We start from the raw sequence: 21,920 nt of genomic DNA, 5'->3' as shown, positions 1-21,920 counted from the left end.
CTTTGGAATCCCCTTGATTGCTTACTTTAGCTCTCAAACACAATCTTTCCTCATATAAGTGCTTCATATTATCTATAAGGCAGAATCAATCCGTAAACAATGAAGATAAAAAGGATGTGCCAGAAGCATTTCATGCACTCGTCCATACCATTTCATCCAACCAGGTCAAATGACTCAGTTTCCTAATCTCATCAACCTCCATGCCACATTTATTTTCCATGCATATTACTTTCTTCTTGGACTACCACGTCTCTTCCTACCATCAGACTCACACATGTACACCGTATTAATCACTCACCATACACTCATTCTTTTTCCATATGACAGTACCATTTAAGCATGCTCTCTTCAAGCATATTGCCCAAAGATTTCCTTCCTCCATATTTCGAGAATCAGATTATTACCTATCACGCTTACCCCATGCACGCCACAAACATTTCTCAGTAACTTCATTTCCACTCATCTGTACTTCTCTTATACATGTGACACCAAAATTTCACATGCATACGTGAATGTATGCACTTAAACTCCTTCATGCAATCCTATTGCAGCTGCAACACTCTGCTTCGTATCAAAACCTTCATACCACTTTTATTCCCTGCGCCACTCTGCTTTTCACATCTTTTACAAATTTAATCTATATTGCACCCAGTTCACTTAACAGATCAAGTCTCTCTTACCTCGCTAGAGAATCACACTCTGAGCCACCATCTCTCGTAGTAACTATTAATATACAATTATCTGCATATACTTTCGAAGCTCAATTCTCACAGACATGACCAAAACTCTGCATCAGTTTGCAAAGCTCATGTTGAATATAAGTTAGTGACTGCAGGGTGAAGTGTAATAGCAGAGTCGGAAGTTGGAGCAGAGTGAGAGGCTGGAGAATGGAGACAAACATGGTTACAGGGGTGACAAGATATCATCAGTTGATCGTTGGAGGTACAAGTGTATAGACGACCCTGAATGCAGGGAAAGGTGGTGGAAGACAGATTAAATGTAAATGAAAGGACGGGCAAGGTGGGCAAGGACAATGGACTGTATAACAATCCCCCATCATTGTAACATCTATTGCCGTGCACCTTTGAAGATGCAGATAAGGCCACATCACTTGAAGGAGCTCGATGGATATGAGATTATTACATGTCGAGTGGTTAAAAATGTAGATGCCCCGCATATCCATAAAACAGCACTAAGAATATTTAATTGATAAGTTTGTGGTACAGTTGAAATTACATTTCTTTTATGTGAGTCCCAGACTTCCAGGGTTAAGACAGATAGGGCACAGAAGAGATCATTTCCATTTGAAATAAATTGTTTCTTTTCAAATTAAGAGTAACAGGCTTGCAGAAAAATGAATGAACAGAACGGTAGACGGGACTGAAGGAAGTACCCAAAGAGACAAATTGCTGATAACAAGACATTGTCCTATTCCTGCGCCAGACTCTGTCAATCTCCTCCACATGGAAATGTTTATAGCAAAGGAGTCGCATTTACATTTGAGTAATTAACCCAGTACTGTCAAAAGGTATGGTCTTCACAACACGGTATGACAGAAAAAAAAAAAATCCTTACCAGTATTACCTATAGGAAATTATTACAAATTTTTATCACCATGGCCTACCTGGAAATGCATCTTGACCTTCGGTTTGAGAACCACTAGTTTAGTGAGGTAGCTGCACCATTCAGGCGTGATTAATAATTCTTTGTCTTTGTCTTGAGTCTTGCCAAACTGACCAGTAATAATCTAATCTCACTTCATCTGTTCGAAAAATCAGGCGTGCAAAAGAACTGTAGGCCTTGTAAAAACAAATGCAGATCTTGCTAAGACTATGGCAAACTTTGGGAAATATTGTGAAATTATATAAAGCGGTGGAAGTTATAGAGTGGTAGCTGTTAGTTCGATGAAGACATTTCAAGATCTAGGATTATTTTAAAGACTTCCAAGCGTCAGTATAGCTTTGATATGTTTGGATACCGTATTCGGTTGCTGAATGAGGAACTGGGAAGGTTTGGAATCAGCGGATCCAGTGTTTGGCCCTTGGCCTTTGATTGGTTCGTCTACTGGGAGCAGGACAATAGGCTGGATGCAGTTAGGAAGACAGCAGGTGTGTCTGGGATCACTTCTGAAATGCTGAAGGCCTCAGGAGATATAGGAGTAAGTTTAGTTACTGATCTGATAAATACAGTTATACCGTATATCATGAGTGTGTTGTCTCGGAAGACTGGCTGAAGAATGTGACCATAAATGTGTATAAGCGGAATGGTTATGTCTTGGAAAGAGGAAATTATAGAAACATAAAACTTTTGGACCAGATAAGGTAATGGAGAGAGTCCTAGAAGGTATGATCAGGGAAAGAGTGAATTCTTTGGGATTATGCCAGGCAAAGGGACCACAGCATCAGGAGAAATATATAGGAAAGAAAGGGGTACTCATACTGTACTCTGATTTTGTTATTTTGGAGAAGGCCTTTGATATAGTTCCTAGGGACGTGGTGATGAGGGCATGAGACAGCTTGGGATCGAGGAGTGGCTGCTTGGAGTGGTTATGGCTATGTATGTGGGTGCTTACGCCTAGGTGAGAGTGAAAGGAGATTTGAGTGATAAGTTTCCCGTGAATGCTGGCGTGCATTAGGGCTCAATCTTGGGCCCCTTATCGTTGGTCATGGTGCTTGAACCTCTCTCACGTATTATCAGAATGGACTTCAATTGAGAATGAGAAGGAGGTGAAGAAAATATTTAGTGTGTGGAGTGACGGGATGAGGCACTTGGGTTTGAGAGCAAATGTGGATAATACAAAAGTGATGATATTTATTGCCGGTGACGTTACTGTCAAAGCAGAAGGAAGGTGGCCTTGCGCAGTGTGCTACAATTGTGTGGGAAATTATTCCATCTTGTACAGTATTTGTGATAAGTGGATGCATGAGAGATGTACTAGTAGTAGAGGTAGATTGCTAGATAATGCTGATTCCGTGTGTGCAGTGCGTCAGGGAGAGCATGTAGAGATTCTGAGGCATGAAAGGGTTTATCTTGTTGGTGAGTATAGTGTGTTGAAGAGCTTTGTTATTTGAGCGACATGTGATGTGCTGGAGGTGCGGCTATAGCTCTGTGCAAGGGTAAGGAGTGGTTGGAGGAAGTTCTTAGAACGGTTGCCTTTCCTGACATTGATATTGATTTTCCTCCTTGCTAAGAGATCTTTCTTTGCGGCATGTGTTAGGAGTGTAATGCTGTATGGTAGTGAGACCTGTTCAGTGAGACCATAGTAAAGAAGTGAATGTTCGTAGTCTCAAACGTTCAGTAATGACAGTAAATAGATGGATATGTAATGAGTCTCTCTCTCTCTCTCTCTCTCTCTCTCTCTCTCTCTCTCTCTCTCTCTCTCTCTCTCTCTCTCACAGACACACACTCACTTCGAGAATAACATTACTGTACTCCACTCTCGCCTCACGAGCAAGGGTGAAGGAGTAGGACGTTACGTGATGGTTGTTTATTCTTATAGAGACTTGTTTGTTATAATATTATCTATGATCTGTTATTAATACGACCCTTTTTGCCAGAAATCCTAACCAGAGAACGTTTCCTGTGGGGGCAATATAGGCCGTGTGAATTATTCCACGAAAAATATTAAGAGGAGTAACTACCCTGAAACGGTTTCACCATGTGGTATGAATGGAAAATGGTTCAAGTCGGTTATCTCCACCATTAACAGTTTTAAGAAATGTGTGAACAATATTCCAACTGTACAACTCACACTTTGATAGGAAGACAAGGGCAATGGCAGACTGACTAAGAGAGTGGATGCACGTCAAGTGTGAGGATGGGAGACAAAGCGTGAGTGGAGGAAAGGGAGGTAGGGGGGGAAGATAAATTAGTCGCTTGATTTGGAGGGAGGTCTACATGATGACCGAGAACAGAAACGTGACCATCCCCTTCGAAGTTAAGGCTTATTCCATAGAAAAATAAACCTCCGATCATTATTAGTCTTTTAACATGTTTATATGTGAGTAGTGGAACTGAAAAGGTTGGTGGTGGTTTACTTGAAAAAGAGAAGAAAGATTTAGATATAGATGAGGTTAAAGAGATGGGAGATTTATTAGTTATACATACAGTCTGTGTGTGTGTGTGTGTGTGTTTGTGTGTGTGTGTGTGTGTGTGTGTGTGTGTGTGTGTGTGTGTGTGTGTGTGTGTGTGTGTGTGTGTTTTAACTACTAGGGCTTTCGATGTATTTGAATGACATATATCAGGTGAGTTCTTTGGGTTAGTTGAAAGATCTTCCTTTTCCAACCATAACTTCTTGGAGGATCAGCCCCCCTCACCAACTTATAAATTCTCAGAAATAGCGAAGGAAGGGCAGATATGACTTTGATATCTTAGTCCATGTTGTGCGGTAGACTCTTCCCCGAAAAGCGATATTGGGGAGTATGATCCGCAATGATTCTAGGAGGGGCAGCCCCCCTCCCAGAAATTTAAATGATCAGAAATATAGGAAAGTGAGCAGATGGATATCAACGAATCTGGCGTACATTAAGCAGGATTGGGTATGCTGCTTCCGTGTTTTCTCTGAGTACACAAGGAGAAACTGCAAACATCGTGTATTATTATTATTATTATTATTATTATTATTATTATTGTTATTACTACTACTACTACTATATCTTATTATTATTATTATTATTGTTATTATTATTATTATTATTATTATTATTATTATTATTATGAAAGCAAAAGAAGGAGTTTGTAATGTTGTGTGCAAGGGTAGAAAGGTTGCAAGATGATGTAAAAAAGGCAGAATGTAAGAGAGGAGTGGAGAAGCGTTTGGGTAAATATGATCAGGAGCAGAAGAGAGACGTGGAATGTATGTGCAATATATTCACAAAAGAAATATGTGCAGCATGTGAAATGTTGCATGGGATGAAGGGAAGACAAAAGGGGTTGCAAGGAACAGCTTGGTGGAATCAAGTGGTGAGACAGGCTGTGGCGCAAAAGAAGAAAGCATATAGTGAGTGGATGAGAAACGGGCATGGAGGAAGTTGAGAGACGGAAGAGAGAGTTATATGTAGAAACGAAGAGAGAGGTGAAAAGAGTAGTAAGAGAGAGTAAATAGAGAGTGGATGACGATTTTGAAAGGAATTTGAATGTAAAGTGGAGGGAATGTAAGAAAATGTTCTGGAAAGAGGTAAATGAGAGTTAGACAGGAGGATAGAGAAGTAAGTTGGAAGTGAAAGATAAAAATGATATTTTGCTAGTGGAAAAGGAAGAAGTAAACAGATGGAGAGAACACTTTAAGGAATTTTTTAACACAGAGAATGAAAGTAATTCAAGTATGTAATTCTTTGAGGAATGGCTGGGAGAAGGAGGGAGTCAGAAGAGAGGAAGAAATCAGTAGGACAGAAGTAGAGGAAGTAATGAAGAAAGTCAAAATGGGGAAAGCCCCAGGAATTGATGGAGTGTGTGGTGAAATGCTGAAGCCTGGGGGAGAGATAGTTGTAGAATGGATGTGGAAGATGTACAGATTGGCCTGGGAGGAAGGTAGAGTCTTGGAGGATTGGAAGTCAGGTATTATTATTCCCCTGTACAAAGGATAAGGAGAAAAAGAAGTGTGTGGTAATCATAGGGGCATTTGTCTTGTTAGTGTAACAGGAAAAGTATATAGTAGGATGCTTATCGACCGAGTTAGGGAAATAACAGAGGAAGTAGTTGGAAAAGAACAATGAGGTTTTAGGAAGGTAAGAGGATGTGTACAGTACATCGGATATTCTTTCTTAGGTCTTTAGTGGAAAAGTTTCTACAGAAGGGAAAGAACCTGTATGCGGCCTTCATGGATTTGGAGAAAGCATATGACAGGGTGGATATACAAGGAATATGAAACGCATGAAGAATATATGGAGTAGATGGGAAGTTGTTGAATGCCGTGATGAGCATGTATGAGGGTGCTAAGGCTGCAGTGTGTGTGGACAGTGAACTGAGTGAATTTTTCTATCCGAATGTTGGATTGAAACAGGGATGTGTCATGTCTCCATGGTTGTTCAATCTGTATATGGATGGGGTTATAAAAAAGGTACAAGGTAGGGCAGTGGATGTTGGAGCGACTCTAATGAGAGAGGGCAGTGTTTGGAAACCCCCTGTACTGTTGTTTGCAAGATGATAGTGTATTGTCAAGTGAAGACATAGAGGAACTGCAAGGCTTAGTGAATGAGTTTGGAAGAGTGTGTAAGAAACAGAATCTAAAGGTGAAATGATTGCTTTTCAAATGGTCCAGAACGTAGTTGTCAACATATACTGATTCATCTGGGTATTGATATTGAGATCCAACAAATACTTTGTGATAAATTGTGGAAAATTAAAATAGCCACCTCATTCCTAACCTCACTTTGTCCAAACTCGGAGGAAAGGTAGTGGGTCAGGGGTGAACATGATTTGCATAGTATGAATGACCTTGACCTTGATCTCAAGGTCTATCTATCTATTGCCAGACGCCTCAATCCCGTTTGGGGTGGCCACAAACAAATCGCCTCCATGTCGCCCTGTCCCCCGCCATTTCACTGCCCTGCTCCCAACTCACACACCCCTCTCTCATATACCTCTCCACCCCATCCCTCCATCTCATCCTCGGCCTCCCCCTCCCTCTTCCCCCCTCCACCTCACTCACATACACTCTCTTCGTCAGTCTTTCACCCTCCATCCTCTCCACATGGCCAAACCACCTCAGTGTGTTCTTCATAACACTTCCTATCACATCCACATCCACACCACAACGCTCCTTTATATCCTCATTCGTCAGCCTGTCTCTCCATGTGACTCCACAGGCTCCTCTTAAATAACTCATTTCCACTGCTCTCACTCTTGACTTGTGTCCTTCCAACAATGTCCAAGCTTCACATCCGTACGTTAGAGTAGGTATCACAATACTGTCATGTAACTTTTTCACTTCCATGCTCACTTCCCTGTTTCTTATCACTGCTTTCAAAGAACCAGCAACCTTTCTTCCCGGCTGTACCCTTTCAAGCACTTCACCCTCCAAACCTCCATCCTTACTCATCACACTACCCAAGTACTTAAACGTACTCACATTTTCCAATTCCTCACCATCCAACCTCGCTGTACATTCACTAACTTCCCCTCTCTCAAAGACCATCACTTTACTCTTCCCTACATTCACCTTTAGATTCCGTTTCTAACACACTCTCTCAAACTCATCCACCAAGCCTTGCAGCTCCCCTTCGTCTTCACTCAATAACACAGTATCATCTGCAAACAACAGTACAGGGAGTTTCCAAACACTATCCTCTCTCACCAGGGCCACTCCAACATCCACTACCCTACCTTGTACCTCTTTTATTACCCCATCCATGTACAGATTGAACAACCATGGAGACATGACACATCCCTGTTTCAAACCAACTTTCAAAGAGAAAAATTCACTTAGTTCACCATCCACACGCACTGCAGCCTTCGCACCATCGTACATACTCTTCACAGCATTCAACAACTTCCCATCTACTCCATATATTCTTAACACTTTCCACAATCCTTGTCTATCCACCCTGTCATATGCTTTCTCCAAATCCATGAAAGCCGCATACAACTTCTTTCCCTTCTCTAGAAACTTTTCCACTAAAGATCTAAGAATGAATATCTGATCTACACAACCTCTTCCCTTCCTAAAGCCTCCCTGTTCTTCTCCAACTAATTTCTCTGTTCTTTCTCTAACTCTGTCAATAAGTATCCTACCATACACTTTTCCTATTATACTAAGAAGACAAATGCCCCTATGATTACCACACACACTTCTTTTTCCCCTTTTCCTTTGTACAAGGGAATAATTATACCTGACTTCCAATCCTCCGGGACTCTACCTTCCTCCCAGGCCAATCTGCACATCTTCCACATCCATTCTACTACTCTCTCTCCCCCATGCTTCAGCATTTCACCGCACACTCCATCAATTCCTGGGGCTTTCCCCGATTTAACTTTCTTCATTGCTTCCACAACTTCTATCCTACTGATTTCTTCCTGTCTTCTCACCTCCCTCATTCTCCCAGCCATTCCCCAGCCACTTATACTCGCATTACTTCCATCCTCTACGTTCAACAATTCCTTAAAGTGTTCTCTCCATCTGCTCACTTTTTCTCCCTTCTCCACTAGTAATCTACCATTTTTATCTTTCACTCCCCTGCTAACTTCATTTCCAGCTTGTCTTACTCTTTTCACTTCTCTCCAGAACATTTTCTTACAGTCCCTCCACTTTACACTCAAATTCCTTCCAAATTCCTCATCCACTCTCTTCTTACTCTCTCTTACTAATCTTTTCACCTCTCTCTTTCTTTCCACATATAACTCCCTCTTCCGCCTCTCAACTTCTTCCACGCCCCTATTTCTCATCCATTCATTGTATGCTTTCTTCTTTTGTGCCACAGCCTGTTTCACCTCTTCAGTCCACCACGCTGTTCCTTGCACCCCCCTCCGTCTTCTCTTCCTTCCACACACCACATCACATGCTGCACATATTTCTTCTGTAAATATCTTACACACACCTTCCACGTCTCCCATCTGCTCCAATTCATATTTGCCCAATCGTTCCTCCACTTCTCTCTTATACTCTGCCTTTTTCTCATCCTTTTGTAACCTTTCCCCTCTCCTTGCAACTACTCCTTCCTCTCGTCTTTCCCTTCTTCTATTCCTCCATCTTACTTGCATTCTAATTCTGGCCACCACCAAGTAGTGGTCAGAAAGTCCACTCCCCCAACCTCTATACACTCTTGCATCCATTACACATCTTCGCATCCTTTCATCCACACACACATAATCAATCATTGCCTTCCTTTCATTCAGTTCACCACCCACCCTTCTCATCACTCGCCATGTATACCTGTGGATCATTTTATGCCTGAAGAGGGTATTGGCTATCACCAACCCCCTCCCAGCACAAATGTCCACTAACGCACTCCCATTCTCATCTATCTCAGCAGGCACACCCCAATCACCAACTATTCCATCCATCTTCACATTCCCAACTTTACCATTCATATCACCAATCAAAAACACTCTCTCATTCCTTCCAAACTTTTCCATGCACACTTCTACATTTGTCCAGAACTCTTCTCTCACTCTTCTAGCACGATCTTGCGTTGGCGCATACACACACACAATCGCCCACATTTGTATTCCAACTTTCAACTTTACCCACACAATCCTTGACCCAACTGATCCATACTGTCTTATGCTCCTCTTCCATCTTTTACTCACAACTATACATACTCCATCCTTTGCCCTCTCATTCTCACCTACTCCTGCACATATACCCCATCCATACTCCCATTCTCTCACACTTTCTCCTCCCCATTTTGTTTCAGTTATTCCACATACATCCACTTTCGCACCCTCAAGCACCTGGACAATCTCTCTCTCTTTCACCTCATCATCCGCTCCTCTTACATACCATGTACTCATTACCAAGTCCTTTGTCCGGTCCTGGGTCGTCATCCTTTGGTCAGTCCTTGTCCGAGGCTTCTTGTTTGTTTTTTTAGTTAGTTGTTTTCCGGGGAGGGGCACTAACCCTCCGCCAACCCTTTTAGTCGCCTTTTACGACAAGCAGAGATACTGGGGGAGTATTCTCAAGGTCACAGGTCAAAATTCGTAAATTATTTTCAGTTATACCAAGAGTCCCTAAATATTGATCTGCAATGATAAAAGTATTTTCATCTGGAATGTGGAGTTCTTTTAATATTACTTCAGCAGTTTCAGAATTCTAGTTATTAATATTATTATAATAATAAAAATATAATAATAATAATAATAATTATTATTATTATTATTATTATTACTACTACTACTGAAGATGGTAGCAACAGTAATCTTGATATACAACAGGACCAAGAAGATGAAAGGACACCATTGCTGAGAACCCATTAGACTTTGGCATATGTAGACACGATCATCTTCTAGAAGGGCACAGTGCATAGTCCTTATTCTCTTCTGCCTCATTCTTATCTTTCATTTTCATTTCTCAGCAAATTATCTCTCGTTCTCTGTGTTCTTTCACAACAATACTCAAGTTTCGAAAGTGTAATTCATCGTTCATTATCATCTTAAGTTAACTGTTTATACTGCAGTGTGAGGCTGCTTGCATTTACTGAACAATGGAAATTAATAACTGCAAACACATTTGTTCCCTTCTCATGTACTGTTTTGTGTTTCTTTGTAATACATGATCATTACTTACACCCAGGACAATACTCTGGTACTCTTGAATGAGACGTGAGGTCGTTATCGTGGGGACGGTGGTGATTTAGTTGCTCCAAGGTACAGTATACATAAATAAGATAAAGGTAACAGATTCACTGTATATAGTACACTCAGTTATTCTCAAACATTCATTGCAGAATTATGTTATAATTGTTTTCTTTCTTCCTGTCCTCAGATTACGTGATGCTATCATCAGTCCCGACCAGCACTGTGTGGCGTAAGGCTGCATTATCAGCACTGAGGCGTGATTGTTTCTGAGATGGGAAGAGGTATGATGAAACTGGATGGATGTTATTTGAATCAGGAGACAAGAGTGAAACATGCCCTGTGAATGTGAAGGACACTGATGACTGATGCTATCATAATGGCTGAGACTCCCTGTTCTGATGGTCACTTCGGAACAGTGTCACTGAAAACTGTCAGTGTTCATCCCTCACTAGCCCGGTGAGGTTGTTTTCATTGCTCCTGTTTCACCTGACTGTTTGCTGTGTGCAAATGTAAGGAGGTGAGGAAAGGCAGGTGTATATGGTATGGGCATGATGGTGACATGACCCCACATGTATGGGCATGGCTGGTGGTGCTGGTCATCACGTGGCAGCTGCCACTGGCTGTTAAATCAATCTCCAAGAGCCGTGTGGTGAGCACCAAGTATGGCAATGTGCAAGGCGTCATTCGCCACCTGGGTCATCTTCTGGGTGACGTGGAGGAGTTCCTTGGGGTGCCATACGCTAGTTCCCCGGTAGAGGAGGGGCGCTTCACTCCCACCAATACCCCCATCCCCTGGGAGGGGGTGCGGGATGTCACCATACCGCCCTCTGTCTGCCCTCAGCTGCTGCCTCATCCAGACGAGGAACAGATGCCTCGTGCCAGAGCTCAATTCCTGAGACAGGTCAGCTCAGCCCTGGCCAATCAGAGTGAAGACTGCCTCACCCTCAGCATCTACGCCCCCACAATGGGTCAGTACTGTCAGGCAGATTATCTGAACTACACCTTCAATAGTAGTGGCTCTTTCATTTCAGTACAGTTGCTTGGTGGTAGCCAGAACTGAATGAGTAAGCCTCTGACATAAAGGGTTAAAAAGTGCACCTTCATATCAGTATGTTTCCCAAATACTGTAACCCATCATTTAAACATTTACACAGGACTGCCGCTCAATGAAATATTTTGAATATTAACCCTGAATTAGTCGTGTGGTCATGAGTAACTTTCTTGACTTGACAAGGTGCATTATGAAACTGGTACACTGCCCTTGGCAGCAAAATACTGTTTCCTCTCCTGTTTTTTTCCATGTAGATTTTATATATTAGTATCGTGATTCTCCAGTAACTGACAGTGGTGACTTTATTCCGCCGCAGATTAGTATCAGTATTCTCAATCGTTTTGGATTCTCGATAATGATTTTTAGAATCCTTGGATGGAGATAAGCAACAGAGGTGATGGAACATTGCTGCCAATAATTGATGCTTGTCGCCAGTTACAGATCCTTGTATGTATTAGCCATATTCAGTTGGTGGGGACACTGTTCCAGGTCTCTGTCAGTAAACCTTTTTAATCTCCTTCTTCTTCTTAGGTCTACTTCTTGATGTTCTTTCTTGTGCTGTCACACTTTTAAGACATCTTCATCCAACGTCCATCCTCCATTCCCTCCACTATTCCAATCCATTTTATCTTACCTCAATGCATCACATTACAAACAAATTTAGTTTGCAGCCGATCTCTCAGTTTCTTATATACTTTTCTGTCATTTACTTCAGTACTGTCATTCAGAGCCATCCTACTGTCATAACGTGCCGGCCTACGGATGTTGTTTCTTTCACATTCCAAGTTTTATTATTGTAAAGGATTATGCTTCCAACACATGCTGCATACCCCTTTATATTAAGGGAAAGTTCCTTCTGTATCAAGATAAGAAAGGGTTCCCATTTCTTCCATTCGCTTGGAATCTTAGCACCTGAGTCGTCCTTCATTCCGCCCTCCACCACCGCAAGATTTTCTGGTGGTCTGGTTTGTTTTTAACATCTCTCTCTCTCTCTCTCTCTCTCTCTCTCTCTCTCTCTCTCTCTCTCTCTCTCTCTCTCTCTTTTGTATATACTTCAGAGACTTGCATATAGTGTGAATATTCTAAGTGGGGGGAAAATGATACTGTTGTTGCTATTGTTAGGCCATGGTAAAGCTGAAAGGAGTAAATGATTACCAGTAAGTAAACGCTCAGCACAAAAGTCTTCACACAATAAAACCTTGTTTGTCATTATGAAATATTAGGTGATGAAATCGGATTATCAGGTATGAAAAACTTTTTTTTTTTTGGTCACTATAGATCTTATGTGATGAAATCGAATTTTGCGACAGAATCGTGATTGTGGGTTCACTTGTACAGCCTTCAGTAGAGCTACGATTACCAGTTTCTTCATTTGCCGTACTTTCATAAACCTTAGCATTATAATTCCTTTTCATATCATACTTTACAGTAAAATCTCTGAATCAACAGATGCAGTCTTTTCAGGATTTTGTTAACCATGTCGTGATCAGTATTCTGTTTGTTCCAACTAACGGAAGATGATGTAATTCAGCTGCTTAAGAAGTAGCAACATAAGAGTATTAACAGCCATCAATAACTCTTTTGTGGTTGGAAGTGTTATGTTATTCTGTTTCATTTATTCTTCCTCTTATTCTTCGAAATGAACATTATTAACTGGTTCGCAGCTTCCAAGAAAGTCCACTTATAAAGGCATTTGACAGTGTCTCTACTGTAGCCGTAAAACAAACAGTAGAGTGAAAAATTTGCTGTGCGTGAGGGACACCTTCACCAGGAGGCACTGACATAACTGGGTAGCTCTGCTGCCTGGTTATACAAACGTCGTTTAGCTCCTCTGTATCCCCCAAAAGGAGGATGGTGAACTACAGGAAAAGGGAAGCTTCAGTCTTCCATATACTGGGTTCACATCCAAATGAGCCTAGGTTTGCAACTGCTATTGCTCGTCATTCCCAGAAAACTCGTCACATTGACCACCATTCAACTTTATTTCGGTATATGTTTCTTGGAACTGAAACAGAATTCTTCTGACAAACCATTCTTCAGCACTCGTTATACTTACTGACCAGCCCTCATCTTTCTTAGGTAACCCATCAAAAGCTTGGAGATGAATAAAACAGTAATGCTTTCTCTTCCTATCTTAGAACTTTTGTGATCTGAATAACAGTAAAAAAAAATGCGTTGGTAGTTTTCCTGCTATTTACTTAGCATAATTTTATCTTACTTGCATTCACTCTTTCCACTGACAAAGATTCCAAAACTTTCTTCTTCACTTTCTTTACCCAAACCCACAGTTTTAGGCACTTATGATCATACAGACTGGGCAATTAACTATTTCCTTTAAGTTTACAGACACAATTTTTAGTCATTCATCTGTGACAGATTTCTCAGTTATTACAACATTCTTTTATTAGTTTCCAGCATCACCTTAGTTCCACAATATATCGGGAACCAATCCATTAGTTTTGCCCGTTTTCATTTTCATAGTCTTTTAAGTTACAGTCTTAAGGCACAATGTCAAAGGACCTCACGTTGCTTCGCCCATACCAGGAGGACTCAACATCAATCAGATTCCAAGTTGAGCTGACGTTTGTAAAGTTCTGTCGCTGCGCTCTTCGTGTCCCCACGATACACTACGACTAAGCCTTCATCAGTCTTCTGAAACCGTTCATTTCCAGTATCCTTACAGTCTCCCATCATTTAGTTAGCTATTCCCTACCAATTATATATCCTAACGCTTGCCTTATATGGCTTGTTTAACTGGAGTTGTTGAGAAGTTCCTCTCGATGCGCTCTTCGTGTCCCCACAACACACTGCGACTAAGCTTTCCTCAGTCTTTTCAAACCGTTCACCTCCAGTATCCTTACAGTCTCCCATCATCCAGTTAGCTATCCCCTACCATTTATTTACTTCCCACCGCTTACTTTATATATATATATATATATATATATATATATATATATATATATATATATATATATATATATATATATATATATATGTATTTTATGCGAGGAAGAAGGAACCAAAGGCCATGAGCCCGCAATAACTGTTCCCTCCAAGAGAAAAACAAAATACAAGGGAGATCCAAATTCAAGATCCATTCATTTCGAGATGCCTGGACACACTGCATTTGAAAGACTGGAGATCATAGGCAGCAGGATATACAGACAGGGGAAGACAGTTCCAGAGTTGACCTGTTGCATAAATGAAGAACTGGGAGTAACGGTTAACTCTTGCATTAGAGAGTTGGACAGAAAAGGGATGAGAGTTTGCTGCTAGATGGGTGCTACGCGCCCATTGTAGAGGTGGAGGAATGCATGTAGACAGTTCAGAGGAGCAGTGACCATTAAAGTAGCGTTAGAAAAGAGATAAAAATGCAATAGTGCGGCAAAGAAACAGAGGTTGAAGGGAGTCAGTAAGAGGAGGAGAGTTAATGAGACGAAAAGCCTTTGACTCCACCCTATTGAGAAGAGCTGTATGTGGGGAGCCTCCCCACACCTGAGAGTTGTATTTCACACAGGGGTGGATAAAACCCCTGTATAGAGTCAACAATTGTGCAGGGGTAAAGAAAGAACGGAGTCGGTTTAGCACACCCAATCTCTTGGAAGCAGATTTTACAAGATATGTAATATGATCTTTCCAAGATAAGTCCTAAGTAAATGAAACCCCAAGCATGTTCAAGGATGATGCAGGATTAAGCTGAATATTGTTAAACATTAGTGGGTATATCTTTGGAAGATTTTGACAGGTTGATAGGTGTAAGAACTGAGTCATAGATGCATTAAAAACAACAAGATTATTTTTACACCAGAGATACGAGCCAAGTCAGACATTAGGTGTGCCATAGCCTCATCCCTTGTTTGTTGAAGTAACTGCTGAGATGGGCGTTGCGGGAACCGAATGGAAAGGTGACGGGTGGAATCATCAGCGTATAAGTGGATAGGGTTAGATGTACAGCTTAGAAGGTCATTGATGAATAAAAGGAAGAGAGTTGGTGATAGGACAGAACCCTGAGGAACACCACTGTTGATAGATCTAGGATAAGAACTTTGACCATCTACAACAGAGGCTATAGAACGACCAGATAGGAAGCTAGCGATGAAGGCACAGATAGAAGGATAGAAACTGTAAGAGGGCAGTTTGGAAATTAAAGATTTATGCCAGATTCGATCGAAATCTTTAAGATGTCAAGTGCAATGGCAAAGCTTTCGCCAAAGTCCCGAAAGGAGGATGACCAGGAGTCTGAAAGGTAGGTGAGAAGATCGCTAATGGAGCGTCCCTGACGGAACCCGTACTGACGATCAGAAAGAAGGTTGTGATAGGAAAGATGCCTTAAAATTTTTCTATTGAGAATTGACTCCAAAACTTTTGAAATACAGGACGTTAAAACAATTGGACGATAGTTGGAGGGTTGGGAGTGGTCACCCTTCTTTGGAACTGGCTGAATGAGAGCAAACTTCCAGCAAGAAAGAAAGGTACAAGTTGACAGACAAAGGCGAAAGAGTTTGCCTAGGCAGGGTGTAAGCACAGAAGCACATCAGGCCCATATGCCTTGTTAGTATTAAGGCCAGTGATGACAGAAAATACATCAGCTGAAGAAATTTTAATGTCGGCCATGAGGAAGTCATGAGGCTTGTATAACTGAAAATGCTGAGACAGCAACATAACTGTATTTACTGTGAAGTACTCCTCACTATCGACGCCTCTTTTCCGTTCTTCAAACAATATTTCTTTCTCTTATCGTTGCGTGAAACTCGACATCCTCCACCGGAACCTTGCCTTTGTGAACCTCCTTGTACCGCCAAAAATGATACCATTGGCACTAAGGAGATTCGACATTAGATTACTGTAGAAATAATACCAACACTCTCGGAACCGCAGTTTGTCACCTCTTTATATATATTTTTGTACTGATGACTTCCTTCATGTGTAGGCTATTTCCTCAGCGTGTTCGCTCCTCTGTTAAGTAATACGTCTTTTTTTTTTTTTTTTTGCATCAGATTTTGTCAGCAGTATATTGCAAGCAACCTGTGCAGCCGTGCACATTCATCAGATTTTGTGACTTTACTGTAGCATACCTGACTTACATCATACTGCTACGTATCCCAGTAATTGTCAAACTGGCTGCTGACACCTAGTCATGGATGTTAGGTTATCAGGCTGATCTGTTTTCTCTTTAACAGTTAACATCATGTCCTGTGCCTCCCTGTTTTATTTGTGTGTGTGTGTGTGTGTGTGTGTGTGTGTGTGTGTGTGTGTGTGTGTGTGTGTGTGTGTGTGTGTGTGTGTGTGTTTTACCCTCTATGTTCATATTTCCACAGCACCCCTCCCCCCACCAAACTCCACCCATTCACACGTATCTCCTCGTCACATAGGCTGTCGAGAACACATTGATTCAAATAGCAGAAAGAGTAATAAACTCGAACACCTATAACACTTATATAATTAGACCTAAAATGGTAGTATCAGGTCATTTCTCCAACTCTCGATAGCACAGAAAGACAACACAATCACTATAGTATAATATGCAGTGCTCATTGGTTACTGGCATGCTTCTGATTGCCATCAAATCAGAAGAACACTACCTCTACTCATATGACGTACTCATTCCGTATTTCGCTAATTTTCTTCTAAAAGCTATTCTGCTTACTATTATTATCTGTATTATTATTATTATTATCATTATTATTTTTTTATTATTATTATTATTATTATTATTATTTATTATTATTATTATCATTATTTGTAGTAGTAGTAGTAGTAGTAATAATAGTAGTAATAATAGTAGTAGTAGTAGTGGTAGTAGTAGTAGTGTGCTTCATTTTCCACACCCTAAGTCACACAACTTCGCAGGTCATATCCCACACTCCTCTTCACATGTCACCATGCCCCCAGTTTACCTCCCATTCCCCACTGTCTTTCATTTCTTCATAGCACATCTACTGGTTCATCACCTTACTTAAGTGCCAGCCATACCTGCCTCATCTTGCCTACTCACACTTATCTGGCTCAGCCTACCTGACATAGAACACATTGGTGCATGTCATCTACATACAGCGCACCCAGCCTCGCCTAATCTCCTGACAGCACACCCTGCCTCTCCTCACCTTCAGACAACACACCCTACCTTCCCTTATCCTCCACATTACACACCCAGCGTCACTGCACTTCCACACAACATTTCCTACCTCATCTCACCTTAAACAACACACCCAACGAGTTTTTTTACCCCTAGGGGGGCACGAAGGGCTGCCTAGGGGGGGTGTGAAGGCTTGATAAAGAGGGTAATTATATTTGAAAAAAATGAATTATGATGGAATTCAGTAATTTCTAAATATGGAGAAAATATTTCAGATATGAATAAGAAATCTAGTTATCTGGATATATAAACAGTTTCAAAGATTAAGAATCAATGATATTTATTGACATGTGCCAACTATGCCAGTAAAATACAGTATTTGAGGAAGGGGGGCGCAGGGAACGCATCATTCAGTGAGGGGGGGCGAGAATTAGAAAAGGTTGGAAACCACTGCCTTAAGCAGTAGACTGTAGCACCAGCGAGCAGGATGGTACTCCCAAGGTAGATAGAGAGCTGATGACAGGGAGAGCTGGAGCTCCCCTTTCATCAGCCCTCGGGACTAGCCTCTGACCATCCCTCTTTGCAGAACTTTTTCAGTGTTTCTGTAACACAGAGAGTAGGCCAGCATGTTCACAAATACAAGTTTTCCTTACTATCAGCACCAAACTATATGCACCTTACACACTACACTTCCCGTTCAGAATTTTTAAAAAATGGCATCACAAAGCCTCGGAGTCCCCGGGGGGTGGGGGGTCATCAAAGCCCCCACCATCCACCACTTTCCCGATGACGACCAAGCGAGTTGCATGGAATCACAGTCTGACTCACTTCTTCATTTCTGCAATATTTGCCTCCATTCCTCTAACTTTCTTTCTGTTGAACACCACCTCTCCTCCTCTAAACCTCACCTTCAACTGTCTGAGGCAACTGATAGCAAACCCTTCTCTGTATCCTTCTACTTTCATTATACTCATTTTATAGCCAAAGGTGGCTGTTGCATATATGTACGCAACAACACATATTGCTCTCGAGTTCTTGACCTTGAATATTCTGAAATCTCAACTTGCTGGCCTTGGCTTTCCTGCCATCATCTGACTAAATATATCTGTGCTAGTTACTTATCCCCTGATTCAACTGACTATGAAAAATTCATTGACTATCTTACCTATAATATGGAACACATCCTATCAAATTCTCTTTTCTCTGAAATCTCCATTCTAGGAGATATCATTGTTCACAGCCGCCTTTGGCTCTCCTCTTCTTTCACTGATCCACCTGTGGACATGCCTACATATTTTCTATCTTTAACTCCTCCCGTCCGGCAGATGCTGTCGCAAGCACTCCCCCCAGCTGGGCATTCCCGAGAAAAAACGGGAAAATAGTCTATTTTTAAACCTTTATATCTCAATAGTATACCATATAAAACAAACTAGGTGTCATATTACTCACCAATCCTTCGACTTCGAGCTGGCTGCATCAGATGGTCCGTGAAGTGCGTGTGGGGTGAATGAGTGAATGGGGAATGAGAGCAATTCTTGTTTTTTTTTTTGCCGGTGTCCGTATGCGTGGCGGAGGTTTGGTGACACAAACTAAGGTTTACACTAGCCCTCCACAATAATAACACTTCAGTAACACTTCCAGAAGACGAAAATCCACTACAAACACTATTTATGTGAATAATTTTCCATAATCGGTCGTGCTTGGTGCTGGAAGGTCGATAACCGTAGCGAGGACCTGGAATGTAGGCTGTCGGCTCGCCTCCACCACCATCACCACCCAGCTTTGCAGACAGACAGACACTCTCTCTCTCTCTCTCTCTCTCTCTCTCTCTCTCTCTCTCTCTCTCTCACACACACACACACACACACACACACACACACACGGAGAAGTATGTTTAGTTTGCATTGTCGCTCGATTCTGGCACCGCTGAGCAAGTAGAAGCATGGGTATTACAGCTCCTAGAAATAATACTATTATTATTACTACTACTACAACTACCACTACCACAACTGCTATTAATACTACAACTACGACTACTACAACTACTACTGTTACTACTTCAGCTATCACAACTAACTGCTACTATTACTGCCACACCTACTGCACATACTACCACTACTACTACCATTACAAGTACTACACCGAAATATATATATATATATATATATATATATATATATATATATATATATATATATATATATATATATATATATATATTGAACAAAGTACCGGTAGTTATTTACGTACTGTCCATAATAGGAAATACTTTCCACTGTGACTTTCTCTTTCCTGCGATTTGTACTTTTTCATCATAAGAAATATGTATAAACAAATATTTTCAGTATAAAATAAGGCAACGACATTATCATGACACAAACTTTCTGCTCCATTATTCACATACATATACACAGAGCAGTAAAATCATTTTTTCTAATTACACAAAAAACAACAGACTATGTTGTACAAAACTAACACTAACTTATGCTATTACCCAGATGCCTTACAGACAGACACACAGACTCTCTCTCTCTCTCTCTCTCTCTCTCTCTCACACACACACACACACACACACACACACACACACACACCGCTCGCTGGTGCAGTGGTAACGCTCTCGCCTGCCAACTGGTGGACGAGAGTTCGCGCCTCGCTCAGGTTGCGAAAAGTTTCACTGACGAAGTGGGTGGTTACTGTCCCCCTTGAGCAAGGGGACGGGTGTGTGGGTGTGTGAAGGTCACAGCCTTGCCCTTAGATCGGACTATATGAGCTCTCAGCTCCCTTCCGGGAGGGTAAAAGCTGACGATCACGACCATCAAGTGATCCTGACCGACCCGGTGAATTACACACACACACAGACGGAGATGTATGTTTGGCTTCCAATGTCACTCGATTCTGGCATCACTGTGCGACTAGAAGTCTGGGTATTACAACTCCTACAAATAATACCATTATTACTACTACTACTACAACTACTACTAATATTACAACTACCACAACTACTACCACTACTGCTACAAATACTACTACTACTACTACTACTGCTACCACTACTACATAAATCCTAAAAAAAAATATTGTGAACAAAATAGTTATACATGTAGTCCATAATGGAAAATACTGTATTTTTTTTTCCTGTGATTCAGACTTTTTCACCATAATAAATATACACACACGTATATTTTCAGTAAAATAAAGGGCACTGATTTCATCATGAAAAACTCTCTGCTTCCATTATTCACATAAACAAACAGGGTGGTGGCACGAGGCACCACGCTTCCTCCTCCCTCCTCCCTTTCCCCACTACATTTTCCACTATAATTTTTTTTTTTTCAATGATCTGTACTTTTTCATCATAACAAACATACACGCATGGAAACTTTCAGTAAAAAATAAGGCACTTTCAATAAATAATAAGGCACTGATTTCACCATGAAACACACTTTTTGCTTCCATTATTCACGTAAATAGAGTGGGGTGGCACGAGGATCGATGCAATTCGTTTCCTCCTCCCCTCTCCCTCCCTCCTCCATGTCCTCCCTTTCTCCACGCCCTACCTCCTCTCCCATTTCCTTATCCTTGACAATATCCCCCCTCTCCAGGATCGTCAATTCCCTCTGAACCATTCCCATCATCGGAAATAGCAGATGAACATACAGGGAGAAATGATGGGCATACAATGGAGTCACGTCCTCCACCCTCCTCACACGACGCATAAATATCGACACTCTATATGGCGATCACTTTCCTTAGAGGAAGTCACTTTCTACACTCACAACTGGCAATAATGTCACCTCGAGCTTTCTCCCTATTGCACTATCACTAAGGCCTTTTCTTTTCTGGCCTTTGGACTTCATTGGTGTTGGAGTTGGTGGCTGCAGACACTCAGCCAAGGATCCTGACACAAGGAAAACTTTTTGCATAGGTCTATCCATTACGGAGGTATGCAGTTGACTGGAGCACGACTCAAGTGCATGCAGGAGGGTTGCCAGTGGCAACAATGCCGCAAAATACTAGATCATGCATACATACACCCCGGACGACCCTGGGAGGACATGTAAACGTGTCACCTGGATGGGATGGGTTATGACAGTTTGTACAGCACCCTACACATATCCCTGATTGCTTTGGAAAGAGTTCCAACATACTTGTCCTTTTCCTTACAACTAATCCACCTGCTCATGCTGTTAATCTTCTCTCCCCGTTGGGCTGCTCCAATCGCAACCTTATGACTTTAACCTGGTCTATCGCTCTAGTAAGGCCTGTGGACCCTCCCAAGAAACGACGGCTGTGGCACTTTGGAGGTGCCGATTGGGAAGCCATCAGATGGTACTTGTTTTATTTTCCCTGGGATGATTATTGCTTCCATGGCTGAGAGCCATCTGAGTGTGCCTTGCGCATTTTGCAGGTTATTATTTAGGGCATGGAAGCACACATTCCTTTCCCATGTCCTGTAACTAACGCAAAAAACCTTGGTTTAATCACGCATGTTCTAATGCAGTCCACAACAAGGCAAAGGCCCACAAAATGTATAGGAGCCAGCCTACCCCTGAATCTCAT

At 41.6% G+C, this 21,920-nt stretch overlaps 1 protein-coding gene across 1 annotated transcript in view; it reads left to right on the top strand.

Moving 5' to 3' along the window:
* The first annotated feature begins 10,792 nt into the window (after positions 1–10,792).
* LOC145401281 (neuroligin-4, X-linked-like) overlaps positions 10,793–21,920 on the top strand; it is a 112,467-nt gene continuing 101,339 nt past the window's right edge. The window contains exon 1 of the mRNA XM_080273610.1: positions 10,793–11,201. Coding sequence (XP_080129736.1) covers positions 10,793–11,201 — 409 coding nt within the window. The remainder of the gene's footprint in view (positions 11,202–21,920) is intronic.

Source organism: Coenobita brevimanus, chromosome 55 (assembly GCF_032717465.1).
Source record: "Coenobita brevimanus isolate Jiangsu-jjx chromosome 55, ASM3271746v2, whole genome shotgun sequence".
NCBI classification, from domain to species: Eukaryota; Metazoa; Arthropoda; class Malacostraca; order Decapoda; family Coenobitidae; genus Coenobita; species Coenobita brevimanus.
The sequence above is the reverse complement of the archived record's forward strand: the minus strand, read 5'-3'. Positions and strand labels throughout refer to the sequence as shown.